We start from the raw sequence: 10,790 nt of genomic DNA on the forward strand, positions 1-10,790 counted from the left end.
GACAACGTGTATGTGAGTGTGACAGAGACAGAAGCTGTGTCCCAATTCGACTTGTCTGTCCCATTTCGAAGGCTCCTTCATGTCAAAAATGTGTCTTTTCATCCCTGAGAAACAAAGGTTTCACCATGTGGATCTTTCCAGGCCCAATTTATCGATCAAGTGACAAACTGAAGTCACGAGATGTCAAATGCTTGATTATCCTGCTTCAACTTAAGCGAACACATTAAAATATCGAGTGACATTAAAACTTTCTGGTCTTGTCCAACTTCAGCTCTGTTGCTAGTCAGCCGCAGTAAAGACGACAAACTGCTGAGGCCGATCACAGAATCCTCTGTAGACCAGGCCGTCTTGTTTCAGTTTGAGGTCTACCTGGCCCACACAGGAAGTGGTCTTCATTGACTGGAGGATGCAGCCTCTGGATTGACACACAGCTTAAGAGACACAGACACTGAGCTAAAGCCATTAACTCCCACTTTCCAACAGGTAGATATTACTGTTCACATCCATGTTGCACGGATATACCATGACCTGGATTGACTGAGAATCTCCACAGACACATAATATAACTGCTGAACTGTATCACAATTAGAATATCGGACTCTCACCTTCCTGTACATTAAATAAATAACTACTAACCCGTTAGCCACCAACACAAACAATAGGAGCAACTTATTAACAATTAGTTAGCAACCAGCTAACAGATAAAAACCACATGTCACACCTTAGAGGAATATTAAGCAGGTGCTATAGTTCACAGTTAGCAGAGTCCCAACAGTTGGCAACACACCTCAACTACAACCATGAGAACATTGAGCTGTTGCATTGTGGTGTCTTCAACATGTGGTTCCTGTCACTGGTCGACTCCAGTCAATAGTACAGCTTGAAAAAGAGCATATTCTATATCTTATAGAATTATTCTATATCTTATAGAATAAGCGTAATCATTTAGGTTATAGATTAGTCGATAGAAATGCAGTCGTTAGTGGCAGCCAAGAATAATCAACTGAGCTGGGACCAAAAAAGACGTTTGGGAGAAATCTTTATTATTTCAGAAGGTGAACTAACTATGTGTTCTGTGATAAATTGAGATCATATCAGATTTAACTTTTCACACACACAACAAAAGGGACAGTTTGGTCTCTGCAGAGTCACATGAACGTTTGATTCGGGAGTTTTGGGTACTTTTTGCTCATGTGGCTTTAGAAGTACAATTTGTAAGTAGGGCACACAAACCACGTTGAGTTTGATTCCCACATGTGGCTGCAACTGACTCAGAGGATCAGACAAGTCAAGTGTGAGAAAACCGTTTTGAAGACTTCCTAAAAGTATTAACCCTTTAGTACCTGAGGTGAACAAATATCTTTTTTTTTCAGCGTATTTGTGAGTTCTTCCGGTTCCCTTGAAGAATGGATGCTTCACTTGTGTTTCTATTTATTAGTTATTCAACTATCCGCGTTAAATATGTGACAGGTGTGATGTACAGCAGAATGAAATTTAAGTTATGAAATCTCTTAAAAGATAATGGTAATCATACATTTTACATTTTCTATTTATAATTCAAAGGTGTTTAATAATTATTTAGTAAATCTACTCTAATTTATAGCAACACAAACTTGATTTTTTAAATCAACTGATTATCTTTTGACCTTCAGGTTTGTTTCAGGTGTGTCATCTGGGAATAATGACACACGACTGATTAGTTAGATCATCTCACATCAGATTCTTCTTTTTGTTTCAGTGAAGACAGAAGTTTGAGTGCAAATAATAAATAATTAAGATTTCATTTCATGTCACCACACACCTGTGTTCAGCCACAGCCGCAGAAACTCATTGACACAGGAAGAGGAGACCAGGTGCATACAGCCTCTGATATCTCACCCCATCAAAAACATATTTTTCAACACTACCGGTGAATCCAAATCTTACTTTGTAGTTTACTGTTATAACTTCTACATAGCAGAAATTAGAAAATGAGCAAATAAACCCACTAACTAAATATTTTGAGGGATTTCTCAAGATTTTAACCCCCCATTATGTCCTTTATTTAATTATTTCTCAATCAGCATTACGCTCAGTGCTGTTGGAGTCAGTTCCTTTGCTAGGCCTGATAAAGGAACATTAATAACTTTTATAGCATTTTTCAATAGCTGGATTCAATAACTCATTTCTACCAAAAGACTTTTGATGCACAGATAAAAAGATTTGTTCGTTAAAGTTTCTTTTCTCTCATTCACACACGCAGACACACACACACCACACCACGCACACACACACACACACCTCCAACACCACAGACACTCTGCTGCAGAGACTTGAGGGTTTCGATGTAGCGTGACCATTTCCTGACGACCATTCTGTCTCTGTCTTCTCGTCAGAATAAGAAGCGAGTTTACTCTCAAGTAGCTTTCACTTTGGAATTTTGATGCATATCAATGAACATAATAAGTAGAAAGTGAAAATAAAAGGTAAAATATAAGGAGAAAGACAAGACAAGAACTTTAAGTACCAGAGCAGAATCAAAAGTAAAAGCTAGACAATAAAAAATAATGACACAACAATGAAATGTATAAAAATGAATAAGTAAAAACTAAATCAAATATATGTTTGTCTCCTTATATTCTTGTTCACGATGATGTATTTGAACTAACTACACACCAACACCTTTCCACACTTACTGCTGTAGCTTCATATTTACCAGAAAGACATAAGACTAGCACCAACTTTATCATCTGACTCCACCTCACACAGTCAGAAAAGAACATTTACTGCACCTTTATGTTCGAGTGAATTCAAGTTAATATCTTGAATTCAGTCGAGAGAAGAAATAAACCCATTTCATCTCTCAGACCTCCTGGCAGCTTCATGCGGTCAGCGTGGCTGCCCGAGGTGAAGCCTGTAGTAAGTCACGGCAGGAATGTAGGTTAGAGAGCTCTCATTAGATATTCAGTGGACTAATGCTCAGTCTACGGCTCGAGTTGGCACAACCCAGCGAGAGTGGATTAGACCGTGCAGGCTGAGATTTGAGATGTTCTCTTTTGGATGTTTTCTGGAAAATAGGGGAAGAGATTGAGCATTTCTCATTCAGTTGTACAACACTTCCTGGAGTCAGTCCAGTCCAATCACCAAACCTGCAAACAGCCGTATTTTTAACTAATGATGTGAGGGGGGGTGGGGGAAAGAAATGATGGCAGTGCAATCTTCCCCCCCGCACCGGAAGCTTGCTTGTTTGATGGACAACTCTTTAACATGACTGAGATTATGCAGCCCTGCTTGGATGTGCTGTACATATTTGCAGGCACCACCTCCCCTGCAGGATTACCAGTGGGCAGATTAACTGGAAGCTTCTTTAGAACATTGCACACTGAATGGAAAGGAAATGGTCTGTGTGGGAAATTGCACGCGAAGCTCTGCATGCAAGCCCCCATAGTTCTCAAAGACTTAAGACCATTCTCCATCCCCTGCAAGGAAGTGATTTAAACATTGTAAACATTGTGTTATATACCTTAATAAAAGATAATTTATATACTTGTCTCTGTGCACTGCTGACACATTTAATTTAAAATACCTGAGAATGTGAAAAAACTACATGAGATCCATCAAAAATGACTTCAACTACACAAAAATCTTTATCAAGTGAAATATTGCATGAGGTAAATAAGTCACATGAAATCCTTTTGACCAGAGATTACAGGCTTTTATAGTCTTTATTTTTTTTAATCTACTGATTTATATAAATTTATATAAAGAAGGCGGCAGCTAAAAGGAGAACTGTTGGAGAATATCCTCATATGTGAAAAGACAGGGTTTTATAATCTTTATTTTTTTTAATCTACTGATTTATATAATTACAAATATATGAATTATATTAATACAAGTAGAATCCGCTCTAGTAAACATACACTGTAAATATAAAGATGGACGACGCAATTCCCCCTTTTCTTCCCACTATCCAGCAATAAAGCTAAAACAAAATATTTCTGCAGTAGCGACCGGGGAACGGAGAGACAATTCTGTCCCATCTGCTAACATGGAGGAGGCTGGATTTGTGTCCTATATTACAGCAAGCCACCAGGCGGCGATTTAAATGCTTCTTAAGGAAAGCTGTCGTATCGTCCATCTTTATATTCAGTGTATTGTTAGAAGTGGTTAGTAATACTTTCTCTGTGGATCGCCTATAAATTGTTTGATGACTACAAACGCTTTGAGGCTAAGTTAAGCACCAAATGCACTGAAGTAAGGAAATGTGAGTGAGTGTTTCTTTGAGTCACTTCAGGCTGCTGTGCTGCGAGTGAGAGTCCAGTGAGCAGCGAGGAGAAGTGCACCACAAACCCACTGACCTGATAACACTGTGCGGCTCCCACAATAACACAGCAATAAAAACTGAGTCGACCCCTTCAGACAAACACCAGGAAGATGCTGGGCAATGTATGGAGGAAATGGAATGCTTTTAAACTCACGCGCTCACACAAACACACACACACACACACACACACACACACACATACACACAAACACACACACTTATTTCCATCAGAGGCAACCACACTATCCCTCTGACTCGCTCTATGTCTTACTTATTTTCAGCAATTTGACTTTGCTTCATGCACTTCCTTTTACTTTTTAATCCAACTTTGACATTGAATGTATGGTTTAAATGAAACTTTAACAGAAAGACACTTTCCAACGAATCTGGATTTCACACAAGAGCTCTGCTCAAATTCACCTCAAGCTTTTCCAGAAAATATTAGAAAATACTGCTGTGGATCAATAACTTTAAATACTGTGTAAAAAAAAGATTTTGTGTTACAGCTACTAACACAAAATCAACTAGTGAATGACAAGCTGCTTGGTAAACCAAGGCACAGTTTTGTTTCTTGTCTGAAACGTTCTCAGGACATGACGTGTTTTTCTCAACAAAGCATCTGAATTTCTGAACACAGCCACTACAAGCCTTATTATCAGCATCACTCACAGGAAGTTGATGTCACAGATGAACAGTAGATTACTTCAAACCTCAACACAAATACATTTCCTTATAACTCTGATTAAAATGTGCGAGATCTCGAAAAGCTCACGAACTTTCATAAGTAGTTGCTTAAGAAGACGGCAGCTAAAAGGAGAACTGTTGGAGAATATCCTCATATGTGAAAAGACAGGATTGCTTCTTCGTGTGGTGATGGAAAGACGTAACGATGGATGTGGGTGTTACCTTTCCGAAGTCTCGAACGTCGAAGAGATCGAAGGCTTCAAATAAATCGCTTTTCTTCATCCCGAACACGTCGCAGCACGACGTCAGGAACGTGCGGATGTTCTTCAAGCACAGGAACTGAAACAAGAGCAACGACAGAAACTCCAATTAGCTTCCTTTACCTCTCACAGCAACTTTTCTTCTTCTAAAATCATGTTGAGACAATTTTTGTATTTTTTCAAACTTCATATTTTTCTTTTGCTTTAAATAAAGCAGCGTTAAAATGGCAGAGTAAATAGATGATACATACAAATCCATCCATTACCTATACTGATTATATTTTGAGGGTCACAGAGGAGAGCTAGGGCCAAACCCTGCTGACATTGGGTCAGAGTGGGGGTGCACCCTGGAGTATTACAGGACTGCTATATAGAGACACCCATTCACAGAGTCTCCAATCAACCTAACCCCTGATGTATAAACACATTTGACACATATTTCATATATAAATACATATGTTTGAGTCTAGCTCTGGCTAATTAAACAAAAAGTTCTCTCACACATACAGCGCACATGTAAAGTATTCACGCAGTAAACAAATACCAGCATAATTGAGAACATTATTAAGTGATGACTAAACGAGAAGCTCACAATGTGATAATTTACTGTATTAAGACAGCTAAATAGATTCTTGGGAACAGATAGGCAGCTTTTTATCAGGCCATCGTGGAGGCGCCTGTAATTACTCCACCGCCCTCTGGGGCCCGGCTTGTCTGCGGAGGAAGGGCAGAGTTCTGCCAGCCTCACATCCCTGAATACAGTCAACGTTCTGGGGCAGCTTCTCGTCTTCATGTCCACTTAGGGGGTATAATCGTCCACATGGTTTGATATTATCTTATTTGTTGCTGCACCGTTTATTTGCTGATGAGGAAACTTCTCATTGGATCTGAGTTGTTCTCTCATTTCTCTATGAAAACATAAAGTAAATAATGTAAGAAGAGCTAAGAAGGTAAGTACGTTTCCCTTCTTAGTCCGAACACACATTATGATAAATAAAGTACTTTTCCCCGCATCATCACAGTACACTGCTCCCTCACCATCCACTCCATTACCTCCATGCCCTTGATTCTACTTCCAGGATCTCAGGTCAGCGGGGCACAATGAAAGAGCCATTTAAAATCTGGCACACATGCTTTTCTCAACCCTAGTCAGATGGCCTACAGCTGCAGGCTGGGACTTGCCATTGTCCAGCATTTTATGCACCGTGTTCGCTTTCACTCTCTGTCAAGAGGATGAAGACAAGTGGACGCACACTGACGGAGCACGTACACAACTCTGCAGAGCGGAAACTGACATTTATTTATCACGACGTTAAATATATTTTTATTGAATATGTGTGGACAGGGAAAGTAGAAACAGTTTCTCTGATTAACTCTTTTTTAAAGTAGATGTTTCAAAGAGAAACCAGACGACATCAGTTCTACTTGTGTAAAAACAGTTTTGTGTGTTTGCTTCATGTCATGCATTCTTTGACATTAGCTCTAACTGTGCTGTAGATTACTCGGAATCAAATGTCTTATTGAGTCTGAGTCAAATGCAACATCCTTCAAGGAAAATAAAAATATACAGATTTTACCGCCTGTGATGTTGCACAGGAAGTCTTGTTCTAATACCGTGACATATTACCACAATGACACTCGGGCAAAAAATGTTATTGAATCAAGCTGAACCAAATTACACACACAGATAGTAGTTCCTTAAATATGCCAGATTTTGTCATCAATACACATTCATTATTCTCAATATAAACAGTGTCCTGTCATGAAAGTGTAATCCAGATAAATTATCTTTCTCTGTGTGTTGAAATCACAACGTCTCCTCATGACTACACTCGCTGGGCTCCGGTCTCAGTGGCGAGCCGACCACAAGCCGCTGCACAAATAGTCAGCGTTCCCAAATTTATGGGAGGATCAAAGCCAGGATGTTATCAGGCGTCTCCAGCGGCAGCAGGAGGAACAATGAGTAAAAGACTGCTCGGTCAGACCTTGCTCCACTCATGTGGCTTTCTCTCAGGCTGGAGGATGTTAAGAGCTCTGTCACTTATTCCAGAGCCGTCGTCACAGAGTCACGGAAACAGGACGCAGCAGGTTTAGGGTTCACGGTCATGTTTCAGGAGGAGCAGATGGCTGAAGACAGGTCCACGCTAGATAATCTCTGCAGCCAGGGTCTGGCAGAGGTCACTGTGTGGCCTCCATGTTTACAGTGACAGTTATCAGGTTGAGAGGGAGCCAGAGGAAAAAAAGACGCCGGCTCCCAGACTGATGGGTCTTGGTGAGAGTGGCAGATGGAACCTGATCCAAAACTCGCCTTAGGCTGCAAAGCCGGACAATCGACTGGTCTGTTTGAAAATCATGCATGGAGGTGAAGAAAATAGAACTAACCCTAAATGTGCTTTAGAAATATAAACTGCCTCACCTTCATGCACAGCACAATTTACAGCTGTTGCTCATAAGCATGATACAAAATACTTTAAGTATCAAGAAGCTGTTTATGATAAAACTGACTTAAACACACAGATATGCAGATATTGACATCTGACTATATGAGCGGCTATATGTTTGACTTCCATATACACTCATTTAATAATCATCCGAGTCACAGCATGTATCCAGTTCCTTGCACAAGTTAATTGCAGAAAAAGGAGAGATCAGACAGAAAAGGACAGAGGACAGACAGATAGAGGACACGCAGAAAAGGAGAGATGAGAAAAAGATAGAGGACAGACAGAAAAGGATAAAGACACAGAAGAAAGGATATGGGTCCAACAGAAAATGAGAGGACAGAGAAAAAAGGATAGAGGACACACGGAAAATGATATGGGACAGACAGAGGACAGACAGAAAGGGACAGACACGTAGAGGATGAACGTACCTGTGACATCTGCGGCCTGAGGTTGATCTCCTTCAGGTTGATGGTGAGGGGTCTCAGGTTGTTCAGCAGCTGGCACAGCAGCACCCCGTCCCGCAGGATCTGCGCCAGGTCGAACACCTGCGCCGTGTCCGCGGTCACCCGGTGATTCACAGGCAGCACGTTGCAGCCGATCAGCCAGACCGCGCACTGCCTCCAGAGCTCCATGTTGTCCGGGACAGGGGGGGGGGGGGGACCAGGCGGGTCAGTGCAGCGTGTGGCCCGGAAACTTTGTCCCTGGTTCTAACGTGTGCATGATGGACTCAGCTCCGGTGGCTCGTCCCTCTGAGCTGCAGCTTGTTCTCCCGAGGACGCACAGCTGCTCCGCGGAGAAACCCCCTCTGTCTGTCGGTCTGTCTGTCGGTCTGTCTGTCTGTCAACTTCCCCTTCCTCCTTCTGTCAGCTTCCTCAGGGGTGGACCCACGTCCCATCAGCTGTTTTCTCCACTTAGACTCCTAAACACACCTTTACTCTGAAAGACCCTGTTAAAAATACTACTACTACTAATAATAATAATAATAATAATAATAATAATAATATAACTTTATTTGTATAACCCCTTTCATTCAAGAAATGCAGATCTTAAGAAACATAAGAACATGTTTACATGACATTTAAAAGATCCAGTAAAGTCTGAAGAAAAGCGAAATGGTTAAATTTGTCATTTATAAACTTTCACTGAACTTTGCTCCAGTCTGTTTAATATAACTATTATTCATTTTAGAGGGACTTGTAGTTTATTTCTAAAGATTAAGATTAAGATTAAGAAGTCATTTATTAGTCCCGCAAGAGAGATTTGCAATGTTACAGCAGCTGCACATTACTTTGACAGTGGAAGGAATGAGGGTCCAACATTAAATTATTATCTTATACAATACTTTTATAACAATTTATCATTTAAGATGTAATGATACTTTATTAGTTGTAGTATTGGAAGTATAATTAGTAGTATTTGTAGTAGTATTAACTGTAGTAGAAGTAGTAGAAGTAGTGTAGTACTGGGTGAGGTGTATTCCTTACTTATAAAATGAGTGGTGTTTATATTCCTATAGAATCTGTAAGAAGCTGCAGAATCCTGCTTGTGAAGATTACTGTGTTTTTTACTGACACATCCTTAGATATTGAATCAACGCTGAGGCTAAATACAACAACCTGATTTAGATGATTAATTGACGTTTAAGGTGGTATGCACCTTAAACCCCCCCCCCACAAGCTCGGCAGACATTCCCTGTGGATTATAGACGGCTTTGAAAGGTGACTATAATCTGAGTTTTTTTATGGCAGGTGTGTTCTGATTTCTTTGTTTCAGTATAACCAGATTGAAAATAATCAAGGGATCTAACAGAGGCAGAGAGAAGCACATCCTCCAGCCACCGGATTTACGGTAGATCACTGTCAGTAAACCCGTGACATAAACACAGGAAGGAAGCCGAGGGATCCCGTCATATTTCAGCCTGCGTGTGGGAGCCAGATGTTTCCTCAGACATTGATCAGGCTTATGGACTTACACTCGTATAAGAGTAAATGGGTTTTTCTTACTATGAATACAGAATAAATCTTATAATGCCATGAAAATAATGTCTATATCAGATCATATCTTAACAAACAGATGTTAGTGCTCTCTTTTAGGAGTTAAAAGCACAATGGTGCTTCTTGATCCAACACCATACCAAACTGACACCTTTTCAGCAGGGCATTGGTGAAATTTGATTTTGATTAATTAATGAATATATTAATGTTAAATGTCAATGTGACAACTGTGACACGTCACTCTTTAGTTCATGAATAAGGCCTGTTGTCTGGTAGCTGAAATCAAGAGAAGTGTTGGCTGATTTAGGGTGGGTTACGCTAGGTTATCTTATCATGGGTTATATTATCTTAGTTTAGCTTATTTTAGCTTATCTTAGTTTACCTTAGCTTATCGTATTTCAGGGGAGGTTAGGTGAAGTTAGCAAAGGTTTCTGTAATGTTGCTTTTAATTCTAAATCACTTCCCAAAGCTTTCCGCAGCACTTCTGGTAACAGTTCTCATTCCATGTATTTTCCCTTTTAACGTAGTTTTGTTTTTGTGACGTCCTTTTCATTGATCCATCTCTGGATATGTTGTGCATTTCCCTTTTTGTGCTTTGAACGTTCTCCCCAGGAGTCACTGTGGTGGAGACCACAGCAGAGCTAAAAGGATGGTGACCAATGGACTTCATTTTGCCAGGTGTACAAAAACGTAGTTTCAAATGAATAATGATAATGTTGCTCTGATGGATGTGACAACACTTTCTACAACTTTGTCTCAGTGATGACAGTGTTTTCAGTTGATTACACTGCCCCCGAGTGGCCAAAGCTGTCACAATAACACCATTGACAAACCAAAACCTCTCTTGGTGATTTACAATATATGGAAAAGTTGACAAAGTGAGCAACTGGAGATTTTGAATATTTGTTGGTGATAATTAGCAGGTTAACACACATCTTTGCTGCTGCTGTTTGTTTGGCAAGTGTCTGTATAAATCATTTCACATTTAAATCATCTCTCTTGGTGCAGGTCTTAAGCATGCCATGAAAGTTGGACGACTAAGGGTGAGAAAGAAATATCAAAGAAACATTATAATTTTGTTATTATTAGTAAATGTAGTCAGGAT

At 40.1% G+C, this 10,790-nt stretch overlaps 1 protein-coding gene across 2 annotated transcripts in view; it reads right to left on the bottom strand.

Moving 5' to 3' along the window:
- The window catches only part of LOC128454019 (guanine nucleotide exchange factor VAV3), a 67,976-nt gene extending 58,636 nt beyond the window's left edge, over positions 1-9,340 (bottom strand). For both annotated transcript variants that reach the window (XM_053437157.1, XM_053437156.1), the window contains exons 1-2: positions 8,120-9,340; positions 5,210-5,326 (exon numbers count right to left, since the gene is read on the bottom strand). In XM_053437157.1, coding sequence (XP_053293132.1) covers positions 5,210-5,326; positions 8,120-8,323 — 321 coding nt within the window. In that variant the 5' untranslated portion in view covers positions 8,324-9,340. The remainder of the gene's footprint in view (positions 1-5,209; positions 5,327-8,119) is intronic.
- Positions 9,341-10,790: the final 1,450 nt, after the last annotated feature.

This window comes from Pleuronectes platessa, chromosome 13 (genome assembly GCF_947347685.1).
Source record: "Pleuronectes platessa chromosome 13, fPlePla1.1, whole genome shotgun sequence".
NCBI lineage: Eukaryota > Metazoa > Chordata > Actinopteri > Pleuronectiformes > Pleuronectidae > Pleuronectes > Pleuronectes platessa.